A 22,861-nucleotide genomic window follows, 5' to 3' on the forward strand; every position below is an offset into this window, starting at 1 on the left:
GCGGCGGAGGGGCCTCGCGCCGCCTGGAAGTGGAGCCGGAGGGGGATACGCCGCCTAAATAGGGCTGCCGAATGGAGCCGCGCTGGAGATGGTTGCGTGGAGGGTCTGCAGCCTGCCGCTCGTCCGTTAGGGCTCACGGCCAGCAACGCGGCAAAGCGCGTTAGGTCATCTAGTTACCGTTGGAGACACACGCCTTAAATCATGCTATGACACTCAAAAGAGTTTTTTCAAGGCATAGGATACACGCAGCCACAATCTACGAACGATTACAAAATCACTAAATCTGAGTCATTTACAACACTGAAGATGATGGGAGAAAAATAGACTGAAAGATAACTAACATCTCAAGTCCAACATAATCTATTGTGCAATTGACATGTGAGTCGAGGCATTAATTTCGGAATTCTTTTCTTCAACCATCGAGCATCTGGTACCATCTGTTCCTTGTCATATTTGTGTAGCAAAGACCGTGACTACGGAATGATATAACCTACGGAATTGAGGAGTCTCTTTTGTTAAATGTAATATTATCTTGACACAAATCTGTTGACCTGCACTTGCTCCCGCTAAGATTTTGGCTACATGACCCCATTAAACCAATAATCCAATTTCGGAAGAGACTGAATAATATTTATGAGGTGGTAAAGTATTGAAAGAAAGACAAAGTATGTGGTAATTACCATGTGAAATGACCAACGATTTATTGCTCTCACAAGAATAGTATGGCCAAAAAAATAAACTTGCTAAGCACCATCCCTGCAAGATGCCTCGTTCCCAAACTTGTTACTTTGAAATTTTGTCATGTTTGTGAAACCACAAATTCATAACCATCATGTTCTAGACAAGACACAAGGTTTCCCTCCAACATGTTAGTTTGACTATCAAATATGGCCCTCACACCATAAGAAAAATGTATGCAGTCAATGAGTGACAGGTTGAAATACAACAAACCATAATTGACATGCAAGCGGCAACCTATGAAACCTGCCTGCAAGTGTAGATAGTGTCAATCTAGACATCTAATAGACTAATAAACCTTTTTACTTGCGTTTGGTATAAACTGCCTTCAGATATATATACTTTTGATAACTTTTTGGAAGATGGGTATTTTTCTTATATTTTTTTGGTACTCCCTCCGTTCCATTAAACAACTCATATTTTTTTCTATTTGTTCCCTCATATATTCCCGCTATCAGCCAATAAGTGTTCATGCTCATTTATTCCTAAATCAACTTGGTTTGGCGGACACTAGAAATGAGAGCTTATCTTGATTGAAGTGCACAAATTTATATGAGTTGTTTATGAAATGTACTAGCGAGTATTTAGTTTATGTTTGTCTTAAATGCCAAAAACCTCGGAACAACAAAAAATATTGTTGGTGAAATGTGTTCCTTTTGTGAAAAATGTTGCTGGAGGTTTGTTTCTAATGCCTAAAGCTTGCTGGACTGAGTTTGCTCTTGTCCAAATATTGTTGGAATTAGTTTTTTATGCCCAAAACTTCATGTAGTGAGTATGTTCTGATCCAAATAGGTGCTGGCATTATTTTTGGATGCCTAAAACTTGTTGGAATGAGTTTGCTATTTTCCTATATGTTCCTGGAAATACATTGCGGTGCCTAGAACTTGATGTAAAGAGTTATTTTCTTGTCAAAGCTATTATTATAATTATTCTCAAATGCATACAACTTATGGCTGAGATGGCCACACTTTATGGCAATACTAGATGATCCCCCGCGCGTTGCTGCGGAACATTTACCAAATTTTTTGTTAGAAAACATTTGCACAAAAGAAGAAAAAAAGATGCTAAATTGTTCATTGCTAAAATATTGCAATGCACACATGCATACTTGTGAAGATAAAATCATACACTGCTCTTCCCAAGTTAATTGAATATTTTTTAATTCAGTCATTCAGAAATTGGAAGATCTGAGACATCACTGTATTTTGTATCACCGGCTATAAAGAAGGAAAACAAAGAACAGTGCAAATCCAAAAACTATAAAGAAATCCATTCTTCTTGCATGGAACTCTTCATATTATTGATAAATATCAAATCAAGATTATAGGAAAGCTACAAGATATATTCAAGTGTAGCAAACATTGAGGTGTCTCGGTTACAAATTAGTGATCAATTATTATGAAAATAAGTAATACTATACTGTAAGGTTGAAGGCCGCCGAGCTTTACTGCTAGCATATTGAAAGTTCTCCTATATGTTTTGGAAAATGCAATATTGTCAAAACGGAAATAATTTGGTATAAAGGCAAGGAAGATAATGCAGAACTTGGGGTAAATATGTTAATATACATTACCTGATATATTACCAGAATGCTGGATTTTTCTCAATTTTCTGTCCCGGTGGTCTTGGCTGCATTGCTGCATAAGTACGGTAGCCGAACAGTGTATTTTGGAGAGAGAAAAGTTAGTTCTATTGATAAGAATAATTGATATTGGATGTGATAAATAGTAAATACGCTTGCTTGTGTCACTTGGGAGGAGTAAGATCAAGTTCTGTTGAGCTGGACATGAGGAGAGCATTTCTCATATGAAGCATGCAAGAAACTGTAGTAAGAATTGAAGGGGCGCGTAGAGATAAACAAAAACCTTTTCCTACGCGAACTCCCAAGATCTAGCCGAGGTAGAAGGCCACGAGGATTACCACTAGACGCGCAGTTGCGGATTATCGATGTGGCGCCTTGATGCAGTGCAGTCCCTCGATCCGATCCAGCCGATCCAATCCCGCGATCGTCGAAGTGCTGAACGTACAGCACCTCTGCCGGTATCCACACGTGCGAGGAGGAGCTCCGGCGGCGGACTGCTAGGTCCGGTGCGACGGTTGAACTGAATCGGGCTAGGGTTCTCAACGCATGAGAGTGGAAAAACCGTGCCCCTTAGGCATCCCACGCCCCTGCTTATATATCGAGTGGAAGTGGGCTCCAAGCCTTGTGGCCCATCCACCCTGCGAGTCCAACTCGCATTGTCAGCCCAATTCCAGTTCGGGTCCAACCCGACCAAATATTTGCTCCCGCTCTTAAGTGTGTGACCCCGCAGGCTCATGGCGACTTGGACACGATTGGAGTCCGACTCACAATCGATCAATCGGTAGCGGCTCCTAGCAGAACGTGCCGACTCCCAAGTACCATCGAGTCATGACGACGTACCTTCCAATGTGACATACGTCTTAGTCCCTTTTGCCTCACGATATACCTTGTCGAACTATAGGCGATTAATCGTCATCCCTTTAATAGTTCAACTCTCTTCTCGATCCGTGATATACGATTCATCCGACTAACTCTTAGTCGATCGACCCGGTTAACAGTTAACCAAGTCGCGCATGGCCATGCTTCCCGAATCATATCACTCGAGAGGGCCCAGAGAATATCTCTCCAGTCGGAGGGGCAAAATCCCATCTTGGTTATCCACATCACACAGCTTGATTCTCAGTCAACCCGAACTCTGCCTTTATAACTGCCCTGTTACGGAACAACGTTTGACAGAACCTAAGTTGGTGATCCACAACTCGGATTGTGCGATAACCTCAGGTCTAAGGATTACATTGATTGAGACATGCAAATGACGACCTACTCGTTGCATCTCAATATGGGTCAGTCCGACTCGCTAAACTCTTTAGCCGAGTCCGTGTAAGCTGGAATGACATCACCATGCCCATGACAAGTGGAACCGAGTCATCAGCCAACTTTCACATTAGTCTAGGTTATGTGTCCAGCACAACCTCAATGACTAAGGACAATTTAGTATGAACAACATGAATACATAGTTCCACAATCAAATCACATATTCAATGATACATATCAGATGTTCAAACAAGGACAACTTAATAATATTTATGAATACATTGGGAATTACATCATACATGATTGCCTCTAGGGCATATTCCCAACAAGAATAACTACTAAAATGTTCTTTGAAGTAGTATCCATGCGAGAATGGTAGGATTTGCCTGCATTAGCAAAATTGTTATTAAATGCATGGTGTTGGAAGTGTTATTGTACCTGCTTGATATCTTGGTATCATCGTTGCTAAAATCAATGTTTCGTTTTGCACTCGATGTAGAAAGTGATTATTGGAGTCAATATTTTTAACAGAGCAATTCAGTAAGCATGTACACCAGTAAAGCACTACCTTGTTTCTTTATGTTGTTTGTGAAAACTTATTTGTGTATCACTTAGAGGTGTGGTCTCATATGAGGCCTCTGTGATATGGACCATTGCGCTGGAAAATAAGATTCGTTAGAAAATCCAAAAGTAAAGTTTTGTGAATAATTTTCCTGGATTAAATTTTTGAACCTCTGAGTACTTGGGGTGGTGGAAGATGGAAGGGACAATAGTTTATTATCATCTAATAACCTGATATTTTTTTCACAATTCAAGTGAATATGCAGGACACATACAAATGGAAAAAAAAACATCAATAAGTGGAAATTCACCTTAGCACAATTTTTGGTTCATATGATTCACCTAGCATAGTCATACACCAAAGAGCCGTAACCTAAAAAGACAAATCATCTTAGCACACAGAGAAAGATACAATGAGAGGGAGAACAACTCGATTCAGTGGAAAAAATTGGGTGACGATACAAAGCAGATAAGAGATAACAATTAAATTCAATTAAGGTATTGCATCAAAATTCAAGTGCACAAACCTGAGAAGCAACTCAATCTCAAATGTATTAGCTCGAATCAGTTATACAACAACATAGTAGAACTAATATGAGAAGAAAAAAAAGCAGAGCATTCAAATGCTTTTCAAGCGATTCAAATTCATCTCCCTGATTCTAAAAGACAGTGGTCGCTGGTCAGGCTGCGTGCAGCAGGGCCTTCGACGCTCACGGCAAGCGCAGCTAGGCGACTGCGGTGACCTCCGCGGTGATTGCACGCCGGGTGGTGCAGATGACGCTAGGACGCCCAAGTCGCCTGTGCACTTTACGACGCGAGCTTGGTGCACGGCTTCAACAAGCCGGTGTGCCCGTCGGCGCTGGAGTTCAGGGACAGGAAAATGTAAGGTGTGGTTGCGTACGTGAAGGGAAAGGAGGAGAAATTAACTTGGACAAGAAAAAGGAGAAATGGAGGAAGGTGAAGGGGAAATGATGGAAACATGATTTGGTTTCTCTTGATTAACTTGGAATGGCTCCCATTAAGACCGAAATCAAGGCTGCGGTTACTTGGCAAGGCGAAGGTGGAGCGGCGGCGGAAGAAATCTCACGGCTGGTGGCCTGGTGCGATGTTTGTGGCTGGCTGGAGGATGCAAGGCGGGCTGCATTTTGTGGGCTGTTCCAATGACAGTGGGCTGGACGTGATGGGCCAACGAATTAGACAGAAAATAAATTTAGAAATTAGAACAGGAATCAGATTGAGATTGGAAATTAATGGATGATGACGTGGATAGCTTGCATGTCCAGCTTGCTAAATTAACTGCAGTTAGTGGGCTTCAACTTTATAGAGTTTATAGATTAGAGCTCTTTTATGGTACCCTGAGACAAATATCGGCCATACATTCATGATGATCCAATGGTTCATATCGAATTATAGTGATGGAATCGAACGAACAATATACTGGCTTTGTTGGTCCACGTGTTATTACTAGTGATGTTATTTATTTTGATATTGTTAAAATCATGAAATGAGAAGGTGTTTCTAACAATTCTATCACAAGAAGGTACTGTACCACTCTATCCACACTATCCCGTCAACCAAACACAAACTAGACTCGTCCTATTCATCTCCCAGCCTTCTAACATAACAAAAACCAGACACATGCAAATTAGACAACCAAACAATAAGAGTCTTTCTGATTTGCAGAATTAAAAGCATAGGAAAATGAAAATGAAAATGAAAATAAAAATAGAAATAGAATTAGAGTGACATGTAATCTTGAATCGATATCCTACAAGACTGAAAAAAGGAATTACGTAAAACTGTCTTTGATACACCATAGGTAAAACAAAAGAATACTACTAAAAGGTTTTACCGGATGGAAAGTTTCCTCTAAATTAGTTGAGTGCAGTGAAACCCATAGAAATTTCTTAAAAATTCTATCCACATGTATCAAAAGAGCAACAAAGAATTTTTCCTAAAGATTCAAGTCCTCTAAAAATCCTACGAATTACTCGAGACCAAAGAATATTCCTATTGTACGATTTCTATCCATTTTTACTCGACCTTCGATCAAAGCTATTTTTTTAAAATAATACATTTTTTTAATTACTTTTAAAAATAATACGTGTTTTTTAGAAATTTCAAAAATAATACGGCCTCGGCCTGGCCTAGGCCGATTTGGGCCAGTCGGCCTTGGCCAGGCCCACTGGAGGCCGGCTGCTCAGAACATTGATGCGGGTCGGGGTGGCCCGATCTTTCGATGAGATTGATAACTCTCGATTTGGGTAGGAGTTGACGTTGACGATTCGACTACGGCCTAGGAGGCAGCGCCTTAGCAATCGATACACCAACTCCAGAGGGTTATTGATCACGCGGGGGCACGATCAACCTGACCACGAAGGTCTTTGTTCCTGCAAGCAATCGAAGAACAGGCAAGAACAAGATAAATAGCAGATGCAATCTAAAATTGCGAGTATACTATATCAAACCAATGTCTTAACGAGACGATAAGTTGGAGTCTTGACGACGGTAAAACAGGTGGTCTAACCGACACACACGATTACACGAAAGTAGCAAAGATGGCTAAACTTTATCTAATCAAAACCCAAAGCTCCATAGGGGGGCTCATGGGGTATAAATAGGAGGAGGGAGAGATATTTTCGTCCACCTTGAGTAAGGAGGCCGAAATCCAACTCTATCTCTAACTTCCCTAACAAACTACAACTCTTTAGGAAACAGAAAACAGATCCGTCAGCTTGTTTTGTCCGCCACGGTCAGCACGAGTGGAATCTCTTGATGGGGCCAGATCCGTTGGAAAGGTCTTGATTTGGACTCCGAATGCGGCCTGGGTGATTAAAACAAATTCGGGTCTCCTGGCAGCTCGGACCCGAATCGGATTCAACTTTAATTCGTGATATCTTTCTCTAGCAAGCTCCGAATCATGTGCCGTTTGATTTGTTGGAAAGTAGACTTGATAGGCTTCACTTTGAATCTCCTTTTGCAGGCTATCACACTTCATCTTCACTTTGGATTTGTAAAGTTCATTAAGACGCCTACATAATAAGATTACACAAGATAGTAGCTCCGCCTCATTGCAAGTAACATATTGAAAACATTTTGTAATTGAATTCACCTGATTATAATTGTTATTAGATACACCAACAATTAGGGTTCTAATGGTCGTATCCATGGTGATCATGTCCATATCAAACATGGGGCCCACATGAGGCACTCGGCCTGGCCCAGGGCGAGGGAAACCTAGTTGGTTTCGCTCAGGCCGAATGGACCAGTTAGGGTGTGTCTCTCTGCCTGCTCTCGTTAGTCTCTCTCTCTCTCTCTCTCTCTCTCTCTCTCTCTCTCTCTCGCACCTCTCGTACTCCTCGCCGGAGCCCATCCCCAGGCCGCCGGATCTAGAAGGCCGCCGGATCTCGTTCCCTCGCCGCTGGAGCCCGCCCCTCGCCGCCGGATCTCCTCCCATCGCAACTGCAGCCCGTGCCCTCGCCGCCGGAGCTCCTCCCCTTGCCGCCGATGTCCATCCTTCTCGTGCTAGGGAGGCCTGTAAGGAGGTATGGCCGGTGGTCGCAGCCACCTCCGTGAAGCCAGCGAGGAGGCATGGCAAGTGGTCGCACCCACCTCCGCGAGGCAAGCCGCCGGTGGAGGGCCTTGCGAGGCGGTGGCGCCCTGCTGAGTGCGGCGACTACTTGCGAGGCGGCGGTGCCGGCGGGCAGCGGCCTGCGTGTGACGCAGTCACGGTGATGGCCGGCGGCCTGCGCATGCGACAGTCGCGGCGACGGACGAAGGTAACCCTTTCCCTTCCTTCTTCCTCCTCTGGGCCCGTCCAGCCCTTCTTCCTCCTCTTGCCGACCCCATGCCCCCAACCTCCTACATGTTTTTTCTTCCATGGTTGACCCGATCCCCTCCCTCTTCTCTCTCTTCTCTGCTCCTTCCCTGTCGTACTGAGGCCCAGGTTGCAGCAACGGCGGATGCGCAGACCCGCCGGAAGTTTGGGGCGTGCGGCTTGAGACGAGGACGGGATCAGGGGAATGCAAACACAAATCTGGAAACTGAGATTTGAGGAGAAAATGAAGAACAAGCAGGAAGGCAGGGGGGCACGAGCATGGCTGGTCTGGGCTGCTCGGGCATGGGAGGAAGAAGGGAAGTGAAGTGAGGGGAAAGGAAAAAAGAAAGAAAGGATGGGCCCGCGACCCACCCAGCCCCAATCGGCCACAGCAAGGCCGACTGGCTAGTTGGCTTGGGCCAGACCGAGTGCCTCATGTGGGCACCATGTTCTGAGCATCCGGCCTCCAGTCGGCCTGGCAGGCCGACTGGACCAAATCAGTTTCGGCTAGGCCGACAGGATCCAATCGGTCCGGGACAGGCCGAGGCCGTATTATTTTTAAAATTTTTCAAAACACGTATCATTTTCAAAAATGATTAAAAATATATATTATTATAAAAAAATTAGCTCGATCAAACGTACTCTCAAATCGCACCCTCAAGAGAAAGATTTCGCCACTAGGGCCAGCGACACGGCCACAAATTCCACCAGGACCTCGGGTCCACTGCCTAGTGGCTGTTCCTCGGGGCCCGCAAGGCGCACCACCCTGCCCAGTAGGCAAACAGTACTGTCCTTCCCACCCGCGTCGGATTTGTCGAGTGAGCGATCGACCCTACCAATACGGGCGAGTGGGTCAGTGGGTGCTCGGTACGCCCAATGCCATGCAGGCCCGCTGCGGGAGAACCGGGATCCTAGGCCCCAGATGGTGGCGGTTGTGGGCGCGCGGTTTACGAGGAGCAGCCCAACTTGGCCTCCCTGCTCGCAGCGCCGCGGCACCCCCGGCGGCAAGTGGGACGCCAGACACGGTCCCCAATGGGCCCCACTTGTCACAAGCGCGAGCGATGGTCCCACGGACAGAGACCCAGCGGCCCAAAATGGCGAGCCAGTCCAGGCACGACGGGGAAGATCGGCCCCGGCGGGTCCACGCAGCTGCCCCGCTTCGCCTGCCTTCGCTTTCCGGGCTCCCTTTTCCTGCATGTCGCCTCCCACAAGTTGTTTTCCGCTTCTTCCTTCGTCGCATCGCGTCTGCTCGTCTCCGAGTAGTCACGCGAACGTCACGTCCGGCGAACCCACGCTCGTTCCCTGCCGTGTGGGCGCACACCACGTGGGGACCCACCTGTCATGCGTAGTAGGTGCGGCCTAACCTGCCGTGTCCCTTCCTCCGCACTGCAGGAGACCTTTCCTTGATTATTATGTCTAGAAGGAAAACTTTCTTTATTAATTGTACACAGTGCGTCAGTGCCCACCAATCACACCAAAGCGCGCCGATTTAATAATGATTAATCCAAATGGAATTAAGCTAAGAACACCTAATCGCATCGTGAATTCGTCAGGAATAGCGAGAGAGAGAGGGAACAGTAAGCTAAGCTAGCTGTAGCCTGTAGGAGCGGGAGAATAGAATAGGAGGAGCAAGTAGTACTGTTTGCATTGCGCAGGCAGCCGCAACAAGCAACCAGCCAGTTGCAGCGGAGGAAACAATAAGTTAATGCGGCTTGGGCTGCTCGCAATCAGCAGGTCAATACTCCTTCGCCTCCATCCTCCTCCGCCTGCCGCCTCCTCTGCATCCGCAGCGATGTTGGATCCACCGCCCCACTACCACAGATAGCGTCGGCGGCGGCGGGGTCGGCGGTGGCGTGATGAAAAACTTCCTCAGGAAGCTCCACATCGGCGACTCCGCCAGCGACGGCGCCTCGTCGCCCGCCCCTCCCGCACCGTCCTCCAAAAAGGGTGGAGGCGGCGGGGGAGCTGGGGGACACCACGAGCATAAGCATGCGTCTGGAATCTCGAGCTGGCTCAGTTCCGTAGCTGGACGGCCGCCGCCGCCGCCGCCGCCTTTGCCGACGGCTGCGGCTGCGGCGGCGGCGCTGGAGACGGAAGCAGAGGAGTTGGCGTTGGCGTCGTCGGTCGAGGAAAGGATGGTGGAGGAGGAGGAGATGGCGAAGAGGGATACACGGGACGAGGGGAGGAAGAGGGCGATGGAGAAGCAGGAGGTGGAGCTGGAGGAGTACCACATGCAGCTGGCGCTGGAGATGAGCGCGCGGGAGGACCCCGAGGCGATGCAGATCGAGGTGGCCAAGCAGATCAGCCTCGGTTCCTGCCCGCTCCAGAGCTCCGCCGCCGAGGTCGTCGCCTTCCGCTATTGGGTAGATACTCTCTCATCCCTTCCTCCATCGGGCGATCCTATATGCCTTTACTTGTTCCTATAGTACGCGTTCCGCATTGTAACTGCCATGGGATCTCACGCGTGCTTTGATGACACAACCTGGCCATCCAGTTGGTTAATGGAACTAAGATGTATATATCACACATTTGTTTGGTGAGATGTGTGTTAGGGCGTGCTCATCATGGTGTCGTTCTATTGATAACTGTTCAATTCAATCAACAAATGGAGGGTCGAATATGTGCTAGTGTAGTTATGTAACTTAGCTGGAAATGGTATATGCTTGTTTCCTTTCCTGGTTGCTCTGTGGTTATAATTTTGAGGAATAATACACCCAGTGTTCGGCAATTGTTTGTTACCAGTTGGAATTGAGTTCTCATTTTGGCATGAGGGCAGAAAGTCCATAGCGGGCCTTATTGAGTTATAGTTTTTCAGTACAATGAGAGTGAGTAGGCTCAGTTGCTTAATTCCCAGTTGATGCAGTGAGCCCTAGGATCTGTACATTCATTAAGAAAAAAAGAGAGACATCTTCACGCTAATTGAATGGCCAAGTTCGGTCAACTGAGTTAACAATGTCTTACTGGACTGAACATTTGCAAATCCGAATGCAATTATGAACAAACCAGCTGCTTTGTAGAAGATAGTGCTAACCACAATTGGATACATGAACACTGAACTGATAGTCCTAAAATGACCACTATCTTTTCCTTAGGTAGAGATTGTTAAGAAGTACTACATATTTGCTACTCATACATTTCGTTACTTGCCTTATATGGTAGATTTGTTCGTGCTTCACAGAGTTTCAACGCCCTTAGCTACGATGACAAAATCTTGGATGGTTTCTATGACATTTGGGTCATTGGTGACAAGCCTCCATTGTCAACCATACCCTCTCTGATGGAACTGCATCAGCAACCTTTTTCGCATGGAGCCAAAACAGAAGCTGTATTGGTCAACAGAGCAGAAGACTCTGAGCTTGCAGAACTTGGGCAGAAGGCATTCATCATGGCTGCGGAATTTCGCTCAAAAACTTCACATTCTGTTGACCGTATTTTGGTTCAGAGGTTAGCTGTTTTAGTTGCAAATTACATGGGTGGACCAGTGTTTGATCCAGGAAACGTGCTGTTGAAGTACCAGAATATGAGCAGTTCGCTGAGAGCTACTATAAGAAGTGCAGTTATGCCTCTGGGCCGGCTAACAATTGGTCTGGCTCGTCACCGTGCACTGCTTTTCAAGGTCAGTAACCTATTGCATCGCCATCTGAGCCATCATTCTTTTTCTAAATGCAAAGTTGGTGCTAAGCTCTGTTGTCACAATTTTATGTTTGGGACATAATTTGACACAGGCGCATTCTTGCTCTCCTTGTTCTAGTAGTAGCACAGAACCTGACTATATTCTTGTTCTGAGCTTCCTAGTCCTTGGCATACATAATAGGTCTAACACATAAGCATCAATTGGACAAGACTTGTTCTTTGATTGTTCTAATATGTTAATATCTAGACTCTAATATCTACTTCTCTGCAAACTTGAACCTAGGTGTTGGCCGACAACCTTGCTGTTCCTTGTCGACTAGTTAAAGGAAGGCAGTACACTGGATCAGACGATGAAGCCTTGAACATTGTGAAATTCAATGATGGAAGGTACTTATCAATTCCTTGATCGCAAAACTGGTTCTTTCAGGACTAAGTATGGGATTGAGTGTTTCTGGATATCTTTTTTTTGTAACCTACGTTAACAATGAGAGAATGCAAGTTACATTATACTAATACATTATCATGGTACCATCTGTACTTGCTCATTTTTGCAGGGAGTACATTGTTGATCTCATGTCAGATCCTGGTACTCTCATTCCTTCGGATGGTGCAGACTTGGGTAGAGAATTTGAAGAAAGTTTCTTTGCAGATAATCACCATGGTAGCAAAGATGATGGAAACACACAGCTGGGTTCTTCCTTTAGTGAAGCTTCGAGTTCTGTGTTTGGTTCTTTTGAGAACGACACACTTGAAAAAGGATCCACACCTAACAATGGTGGGCACTCAGGTCCCTATGGCACAACATCTGGCCAGACTGGCAACCAAGGGTCTTTGCAATCAAGTTCGCTTGGTGAACTGTCTGTTAGCTCACATGCAAGTGAAAGTTTACCTATTATTCATGAATCGAGAAATATAGACCATACTGTGACTGTGAAGAACAAAGAAAAGTCAATTGCAGCAAATAATTCATCATCAAGTTCCCCGTCATCTTCTGAGGTAGGCAATGATCCAGCTGTACGGAGAACAAAAGTAAAAGATGTCTCGGAGTATATGATTAGTGCTGCGAAAGATAACCCCCAGTTAGCCGAGAAGATCCATGCTGTATTACTTGAAAATGGAGTTGTGCCACCACCTGATCTGTTTTCAGAAGAATCTAGGGAACAGCCAAAAGACCTTATTGTGTATGACACATCTCTGTTTCAAACGAAAGGTGAAATGATAAAGAGGATGAATGAGCTTGAATCCACAACACACGACCACCGTGGTCATGATCCTTCCTTGCAACATCATCATGGACATGAACTCCAAAAGAAGGGTGTTCCGCACCGGATGCCTCTGGATCTTAAACCTGTCCAGGGGTTGGGTATTCATCATTCCTCAGACTTCCGGGATAACAGCAATCCCTCTTTACCTCTGTATGAACCATCCGCAGTTACCCGGGAATATCCATTTCAACTTTTAACGCAAATGCCTGTTACAGCTGCTGCCGTTGCAACTGCTGCAGTGGTTGCATCTTCAATGGTCGTCGCTGCAGCTAAATCTAACAGTGATATTAAACTAGATGTGCCTGTTGCTGCTGCTGCCACTGCTGCTGCAGTTGTTGCTACAACCGCTGCTGTTAACAAGCAATACGAATACTTGGATCCCGGTTGTCTGCTTAGCTTGCCAAGTTCTTCAGAGGCAAGTGAATCTGTCCGGAGAGGTAGACATGACTTCTGGGATAAAGATCAGTTGGAAATTGATCATGGACAAGATAACAATGCCCTTGAGCAAGGAAATGCTTTGGTTGATGTGCCTCAGGAAGCTGAAAGGATATCTGACAAGTCAATTGGAACAGAGAGTGTAAGATCTGATATAGCTCTGGATGATGTTGCGGAGTTTGAAATCCAATGGGAAGAAATTACTCTGGGAGAACGTGTTGGGCTAGGTACTGTTATCTTGATCTATATATTTCCCTTCATAGGTCTGCTAATATTTTAACTAGGGTGTCAAGTGGGATCCCACCAACAACCCACTTGTAGGCCAATTTATAAATTTTAGTTCAAATATTGAGCCAAAAATTTGAACTAGCAAATCCCTCATGAACTAGAAGTGGGACTTAAGCGGGATCCTGCTTGCATCCCTAATTTTAACCATCAGCTTCTTTGCAGTATTACTGAGCTAATTTTCAGATTCACCAGACATGGCTTTCCCATGAAATAACATAAAAAATGCCCTGCAATAATGTTGTATTATGCTTGCAAAATGCAAACAATAGAATAATGTTTTATTGTATTCTTTTCCACTTTCTATTCTTTTGTGCCTCAGGATATTTGACATGACTTTCTCATGAGATATCAGAAAACTCACACTGAAATTATGGTGTATCGTATTTCATTCTTTCCAACTTACAACTTCTTTTGTGCCTCAGGATCATTTGGAGAAGTGTACAGAGGGGAATGGCATGGAACGGTAAGTTCTTTTATTTAAAAAACCGGTTGCCGTATTTCTTATTTGTCACCAGATTGAAATAATAAGCTTAAACTTTTGGTCTGTTTAGTAGAACTGCAATCAAGAAGTATGAGGTTCTTAAATCATAGTCAACATATTGCTAAAGATGAAAATGAACTCTGAACTTTCGCCCTTGGCAGAGATTAGCAACGATGCTTCATCTTCGTCACTTCAACAGTGCGCACTCTTGTTACAGATTGCACTGAAACAACTGACTGTAATCTCTGGCATTAAATCATAATTGCTGATAATGTAATCATGAAGACATCGTGCATGAAACTGTTACAGCCACTTCAGGTTTCTTTCATTTGTTCACTGATTCCATCCTATGTTGGCACGTAAGATTATATTTGGGTACATGCCATTCTGTCGAGACTGTTCCTCTGTCTTGCTTTCAAGAGCCACCTCAACACTTGCGATAACATGGTAGCCAAGACTTGTGTTCCTCACGCTAGATATGATCATTGTCCTGCAGTTGAATCTAGCCACCACCTTGTGCTTCACTTGAGGTGCACAAAGAGTCTGGAAGCAACTACCCTCCAACCAGTTGGTTTCACACAAAGCCACCATCGATGTAACTGTGGGAGCATGCTGCACAAGCTAGCGGCTGCACTGTGCAAAATGTCTGTCCTGTCTCTTTTGCTGCCTGTGACCTGCATCTGTGGTAATATATGCTGATCTTCAACAACCGGTCATTACCCTATCCCCAGCAACTATCGTGTGGTTAATATATGATGAGTTGCAGCTCTGAACTTCAAGAACAAGTGCTGCTGCCTGTCCATGCAAATTTGGGCCGTCCTGCTTGATCAAACTTGTGACAACTCCACAATTTTGATGCTTTCATTTGTTTTTTCGCTTCAGCAGCAGCCTGTTTTTCCCTTGGCTTCCTCTTTCGATTCTCTCTGCTCTGTAACTTTTGTTTTCAATATAATGGTAAGGTAGATACTCCTCTACCTTTTGTGCCAAATAACAATACATGATCAATTAATCACCATCATCCTGGACCCGTATTACCTTCACTACACTAAGAGTTTCATTTGGTGGTGCTCTTAAAAAGATTGCCTTCAGTGTTCTAAGGATAAATTCAAATATTTTTTTGAGTTACATCATTCATTTTGTCAGCTCCGATTCTATTCCACGAAGTTGTAGGCATGAAAATTATCTGGGACAGCTACTTTTTCTCATACATCGTTATATATGTTCTAGGTAACATTTCCTTGATCAGTTACTGCTTGTGCCCACCTGAACTATAAAATGTTTTGGAGTTATTCATTGAAAGTAAAAAAGAAAACATGCAAGACATTAGTTGATTTCATTAACTTAAATGTCATTCCTTTTTTTTACTCTATTCTCTGTGAATCCTAATGATATCTCCTATTACGTTTTTTTAACTTTTTTCTGCATCATTATATTTTGATCATCCTGTAGGAAGTTGCAGTCAAGAAATTCTTGCAACAAGATATTTCAAGTGATATTCTGGAAGAATTAAAAGCTGAGGTATATAACTTTCTGCAATTATGTCAGCAGACTATGGAATGTATTTTTTAATAGTTTTAGTACTCCCTCCGATCCATATTAAGTGTCGCTGATTTTAAATGTGAATGAACCAGTTAAGTTATGCCCCTGAGGCAGTCATAGGGATGCAAACCTTCACATATCTTCCATTTGGTTGGTGGTAATTTCTTGCATTGTACATCTGACAAATACATATGTCTGGATTGATAAGAGCATCCATATAGGCTTTTGCATGATCGTTTTGAAAACGGACGCTTTATTGATCTCATTGTCGCATTAAGCCAATACAACCGTAGAGTTCAACACCCAGCCTCTGCATATCAGGATACACAGCGGATAAAAAGCCGAAAAGAGACAAGTCGCTTGCATGCGATAAAAGACACTAGGGTTTTGGGTGATGCGGAAGAGAGAAGAAAAGAAATAGTATATGATAGTTTTAATCCAGGGAGTAACCTGAATTACACACCTAGGCACTAGTAAGAAACAAATGCTCCACTGGATGTTACTAAAAGGCATGTTTTGTGAGGTGCCGTTCATGTGATTGCAGTAGTGTGAATGATAACCCCAGTCCCAGTAAGCACATGGCTTTTAGATGATTTTGCAGTAGTTGCATTACTTGGGATGAGTTACTTAGTGAAAATTAGTTTTAGTTGTAGTGACTAGTGCATGCATCTTCTCTTTGGATGGTTCAAGTTGGTTTACCTTTATATGTATATGTTGTGGGCACCTTATAGATAGGGTGGCTGGAGGCCTTGTTTACCCGTTTTAGTTTTTATTAAGAATGAATTGTTCTCAAGTTCCCCTCCCTATTCTGGTTTCGTTCTACCCAAATAGACACCCTCTCTAGTTACTGCACACTTTACTCATTGCAACGCTATGTATAAATACAATACATCATGGGGGCCACTTGGGCCTTGCCAACCTGCTCACATATACAGATATATAACACTTAACATGTTTGTCACATTCTTCTTACTAATAATATAGGTGCGAATAATGAAGAGATTGCGGCATCCAAATGTTGTTCTTTTTATGGGTGCTGTCACTCGTGTACCTAATCTTTCTATCTTGACTGAGTTTCTTCCAAGGTACTATTTACTCCCTTGTATTTTTTGTCCTTTTATTTTAGTAAAGATACTTATAAATTGAATAATACTTGCCTTATTTTGCACATCATTTCACATAATTCAATATTTTTCTTAATCCAGTATCTTTAGCCTTTTGTTTTCTGTCTTACAAAATGAAAGGGTGATTAGTTCAGACTATATCTCATTTCTTTAAAAAAAGAATGTTGAATTAGGCTCAACGGGAGCTAACATTGGGAGATAGAGTGGAATGAGTATAGGTATTCAGAAATTACCTGGTGGGTTCATGTGCTGTTCCAAGAATTTCTCAAGCTGAGGGGTTGTTCTCTTACGTAATTCTTGATACAGATCAATCTCGTGAAGATCTTATCTGCAGGGTTATTCAATTTTTGCAACTGTATAATCTGGGAATGGAAAACCAACTAGCTGGGAATACAGGATCAAGGTAGCAGACTAACAATGACTTTGGGACTCCGAACCGATTGCCACCTGAGAACCTGTATAGATGCAATCACTGTCAGTTTCTTTTAAACACATGGAAAATCAAACACCCACTACGTCACATAGATAATAGTTGGAGAGTATTTGGGTCCAATAAAAGTATCCTTTTAAGTTCACTGTCTAGTAAGAGTCCAGTTGTGTCTTTATTGGAGTCTGGGTTTGATTCTGCACCTGGTGGTCCTGAGTAGACCTGGGCAAAGCCCAGGCTGGTCTGGGCTTAGTAAAGTCCGCTAGAAAAACCCCAAGCCCGGCCGAAAACCTGGAAAAAGTTCTTTTTACATACTCCCTCCGTCCAACAAAGGATGTCTCAAGTTTGTCAAAATTTGGATGTATCTAGACATGACTTAGTGTATAGATGCATTCAAATTTAGTTAAAGTTGAGACATCCTTTGTTGGACGGAGGGAGTATTAAAAAATATTAACATAATCATTTTCGGGATAAAATATGATTTCTTGTACCTATATTTCGGGTAAAACTATTTTTAACCCATCCTGGGCTTTTTTTGGGACACTGGGCTTCAGGCCGAGCCAGGCCGCCCATGCCCAGGTCTAGTCCTGAGATATAACACGCATTATCCCCAACCCACTTCTACAATATTGTTGTGCATTTTTTTTATCTGTTTGGTTTGTATAGAAAAATCTCACATATGGATAGGCAGCAACTAATTCAGGTCTTTTTTATATCCTATTGGTGCACAAGGTAACATACTCTGGAGTCTGGACACCCTTTGGATTCAAATTGCACAAAATGTTTATGGCTCCTCTGTAAATTGAACTGATCATGTGTGCTGTTTGTGTAGAGTGCAAGACACACTTTCTAAAAAAAAACCCGTTGGTGTAGTACATTTAATGTTCTATAGACATGCCAATTTTCAATATTGCATCCATGTAGTGGAGACCCCCCCCAAAAAAGACATGGACTGCATCTTGCACTATCACTGCCTTTTAATTTTTTCTCTATCGCATGAATGAATTGGATATTTAAAATTTGCATGTGTGCATAGTGTTAATTTACTAAATTTGTGTTTTTTGGGGACCGTACATTATGTGCTTTGAAAAATGGGGATATGTGCCCATAGGAGCAGTAAATTCAAAGTAGGTAACAACAAATACAGAAGATGCTAGAAAATAATAATCTGAAGAATGATATACCCCATAATCTGAAGAGTATGTCACATGACCTGGGTGAGACAACAAGATATAGCCATATAGCTGCATATATATATTCCCTCTGAGCCACAATATATGCGATCAGAATATGCACCAGTCAAACAATTTTATCTTTGAATCTCAAAAGAAATAATTACTACCATCGACAATGTCAAATTCATATGGCTAGATTGCTGTGAAATACTTTCATAATGATATGCTATTTTATGCGAGGCAGCATATTTAAGAACATATAATTTTATGGTCAAAGTGCCATTTTGAAGACTGTTCAGTGTCCAAAAGGACTTGTATTATGTATCTGAGGGTGTATTTAAACTTTCTTCTGGTTTATATTGTCGTGGTCTCAATGTTTTATCTAAGTAAATTTCTAGACTCACTGGCTAGCATAATAACTCACTGTGATATTGGCAATGCAGAGGTAGTTTGTTTCGGCTGATCCGTCGGCCAAACAACCAGTTGGATGAAAGAAAACGTATAAGGATGGCACTTGATGTGGTATGCCTGAAAGTTATTGTTCTCTTAGTTAACTTATGTGTAGAACATCGGACTAAATTTGAGAATTTATTTTTATACTTGCCTACTTGGTTCTTGTTTGTCACAGGCCCGTGGTATGAACTATTTGCATAATTGCACCCCTGTTGTAGTCCATCGAGATTTGAAGTCTCCAAATCTACTTGTTGACAAGAACTGGGTTGTGAAGGTAACAAAACAGGTCCCATCAGCAGTGACATGCTTTGGATTTTCGTGTGGCATTTCTAGCTGTATAACCATTTTCACTTGTCTTGTTATTATTTAGGTCTGTGATTTTGGTTTATCACGTATAAAGCATAGTACCTTCCTCTCCTCAAGATCTACAGCTGGAACAGTAAGCCTTCTTATGGTTGTGTTTAATCAAACATTTTCACTTGTATATGAGAAACCTTTTTGTTTGAAGAACAGCGAGAATATATGCAACTTATGCTCACTATGATATGGATACGTAGGGGATAATGCCATGCATGACTCCATTGTGTAGGAAAAGTTGAGATGCTAGCCGCCTTGATTTTAATTTGCGAGGATGATTGGTGCAAGTAGCTTGGGTCCTTGTTTGGTACGGGTGTATTTTTAGCCCCAAGTGGATTGGGTATCTGAGGGGATTGGATGTTCACCCAATACTCTCAAACCCCCTTCCACCCAAAAACACTAGTATGGTGTAGTGTATTTAATTGTCAAAAAAATGAGGTGTTTTGTGGGGGATATCTCGAAATCCTCCCCTCTAATCCAAGCCTACCAAGTAACAAACAGCTCATTCGGGGTTTTAGCGTTTCTGCATTTGGAGGGGATAATACACTACAAACCCTAGAAAAATACTAGTGCCAAAACAAGGCCTGAGGGGTTTTGAGAAGGTTGTTTGGTCAGACCCATAAGAATATTTACAGCTCATACTTGTGTCTTCTGTGAACTTGCATATTGATTTATCTTTTGATCATGCATAGTTAGTCTACATCCTATCTTGGAGCTCCTGCAGATTGAAAGGATGGTTGAATATCAGCATATTAACAGTAGACTTGATGTGACCATTTCAAATAAGTACTTAGGCACGACTGATTTAGCTTGTTCCTGAGTTGTCCTGGCTGTGTGTTTGTCGTAGTATAGTCAAGTTAGCATTGTGTCTTGTAGAAACATAGAAGTTTGGCGATCTCATATCTGTGTACTCCTTTTTAACTCGTGAGCTATCGAATGTTAGTCAAAAACTTATTTGTGTTGTGCAGTTGGTTCTAAGATAATACTGACCACCTGCATAAATTGCAGGCGGAGTGGATGGCGCCAGAAGTACTTCGAAATGAACCATCAGATGAGAAGTAGTTTTTCGTGTTAATCCCATTTGTTTGTTTTACCTTATTTTCTTTGACAAATGTTTCAATATAATACTTACTAAGTTATGCATTTTGGCAGATGTGATGTTTTCAGCTATGGGGTTATATTATGGGAACTGTGTACATTACTGCAGCCATGGGAAGGTATGAATCCCATGCAAGTTGTTGGAGCTGTTGGTTTTCAGCAACGGCGCCTTGACATTCCGGCGGACGTGGATCCTGCTGTAGCAGAGATAATACAGAGATGCTGGCAGACGTTAGTATGCTTTAACTTTGTGCTGGTCAATTGGTTGTTTTATAAACATATACAGTACATCATTATCTGAAATTTTTATGTTATTTTCTCTACTATGCAAAACCTTTTTATGGAGTATTTTGCTGCGAGATGCTGTTCTGTTTGAAGGCCTTCTGCATTTTACTAGTCAACATCAAATCCTAGTTATAAAGTCCCATTTTTCACACGATACAAGGAGAAGTCAGAATTTTGAATCTGACCAACTTTACTTAACCTTTTAATTTCTAGAAAGGGCACCATCTAGCGAAAATCTCGTCGTCTTTTTTATGCTGGAGAAAGAGGGCATGTTATGACTAATCTCTTACTACATTATGTTTTTCTCTATTATTTACATATATCAGAGTTCTCGATGACATTTTTACCGGGATATTTGTATTTTCAATTCCGTTATAGGAGAAGTTGCTAGTGTCCTGCTTCGAAGTCAAAATCTTGTTTGTTGTTCAGATATCAGATTAGTAGTTATTTTACTTGAATGATAATTTGTTAAAGTTCTTATCATATTTCTATTTTTCATAAAGGTGAAAGTAAAGGCAATTTCTCTGAATTTGTCTTTCATTTCTATGTCTTGGCATTTGAGCAAAGAACTTGTTGTCTCATTGTGCGTGAACATGAGAAAGTAATTAATTTGCTTTATACAAAAGGATTAAACATATTACCGATGCCTAAATATGGATTACCTTACTCTATAACACAATTGATGTGCTAGTAATTACTTTTAACGCATACACTTATTACCATTGATCACCATCTGATGGTTGATACTAAAATCGTAACAGGTTACCATATTCATGCTTTTAACAAAGTGGAAATTAGTATGCTGCAGTTTCATGTACAAAACTAGTGAGATGTGTTACCATACCTAGGTATAGATTAGTCGTACTCTTATATGCATTACCTTTTTATGTCTTAAAGGACCTTTTCTTCTCTGCCTCCATCAATCTTTTATATGTCCAACTTATATATGCTTAGGGCCTCAGTTGTATTTTGTATCTTGTGTTATTGTAGAGACCCAAAGATGCGGCCATCATTTTCTGAGATCATGGCTGCCTTAAAACGGGTATTGAAAAATTTGTCTGCCAACCAACCAAGAAGACAGCGGGTACAGCAAACAGACGACTAAGAAAAACTGTAGATCAACATCAGCTGACAACATACGGAAAAAAACAATGGTGGATTGGTCTTTCATGCCTTCCAGCAGCTGCCCATCTGTAACTATACCATTATTTTGTATAGCAACATCAAATGGATGTCAGGGATAGAACAGCTGAGATGAGATTTTGTTCTTTCTGTTCTCCAAGTACAGCTGTAAAGTTTCCACTGAAGCTGGCAAAGATCTGCATAGCATTACTGCTTTGGTCAGTCGGATGGAAGACAATCCAAGTATAAATCCATGCATCAAGCAAAGAAGAATTTTGAAGGAAAATTACTGCACAACGATATTGGGCAATAACACGTCTGAGTTCAGACTTGGAACTCGGCGTGTCAGGTAGAATGGGATCCTCCTTTCTCTAGTCATGTTTTCTGTTTTTCAGTCCTCCACCCAAAGGTGGAGTATTCATGTTTAGGATCATCAGTTTTGATGTTATTCAACAGAAATGTCGTTTCACCTTTTGCATCAGGCTTGAACCACTGTGGCAGCTCCTTATGTATATCACACCTGGGCAAATTTGTCAGAATTGGCAGTTAGATTGCAAAAGAAAATCTGTTCGTTGTACTTGATGGCCATTTTTTGCTGCAGCAGTTTTGACTGTTCGTTCTTTTATTTCTTTTTTTTTGACAGCGTTCGTTCTTTTATTCCTTATTTATTTGTGGGTGTACATGTGTACAAGAAATATCCTGAGAGATTAGAATGGTACTTCCTCCGTCCCATATTAAGTGAATATGAATGTATCTGTATCTAAAAAACGTCTAGATACATGTAATATTTTGTCACTTAATATGGAACGGAGGGAGTAATTGACTGTTTGCTTCACATGAAACTAACCCCTTCAAATGTACACGCCCTAGGAACAGTTGAACAAGTTCCCATATTTCCCCTTTCTCTATCGCAATTTGAGTCGTTCTAGTTGAGTTGCTCCTCTTGTCATGTCTTTGTCATGATTTTCTTGAAGAAAACTGTACTCCGACATTGAGTTACAGGGAGAGGGGGCACAGGAGAAATAAAGGCAGGGAAGCATGTCTTTGTCATGATTCATGGCGGCAACCGCGGGATAGCGAATGCGCCGCTGTACACTACACAGTACACACTTGCTCCAGCTTAACATTTCCGTGTTTAGCCAAATCATGCAGTAAAAATCACAGTAAACGCCGCAACATGCGCCAACAAACCACATGCTTCCGTATTAATTGACTCAAAATGTGCTA

General features: G+C 42.6%; 1 protein-coding gene across 1 annotated transcript; it reads left to right on the forward strand.

Annotated features, from left to right (window-relative positions):
* The first annotated feature begins 9,571 nt into the window (after nt 1–9,571).
* LOC100831321 (probable serine/threonine-protein kinase SIS8) lies at nt 9,572–22,216 on the forward strand. Its single transcript, XM_003563992.4, has 13 exons — nt 9,572–10,315; nt 11,131–11,568; nt 11,869–11,972; nt 12,140–13,512; nt 13,996–14,036; nt 15,504–15,572; nt 16,578–16,678; nt 18,763–18,841; nt 18,948–19,046; nt 19,143–19,211; nt 20,138–20,187; nt 20,282–20,458; nt 21,503–22,216. Exons 1-13 carry the CDS (start codon nt 9,809–9,811, stop codon nt 21,615–21,617), a joined length of 3,222 nt encoding a protein of 1,073 aa, XP_003564040.1. The 5' UTR covers nt 9,572–9,808; the 3' UTR covers nt 21,618–22,216.
* Nucleotides 22,217–22,861: the final 645 nt, after the last annotated feature.

The sequence above is a fragment of the Brachypodium distachyon genome, chromosome 1 (genome assembly GCF_000005505.3).
Source record: "Brachypodium distachyon strain Bd21 chromosome 1, Brachypodium_distachyon_v3.0, whole genome shotgun sequence".
Taxonomy (NCBI): Eukaryota; Viridiplantae; Streptophyta; class Magnoliopsida; order Poales; family Poaceae; genus Brachypodium; species Brachypodium distachyon.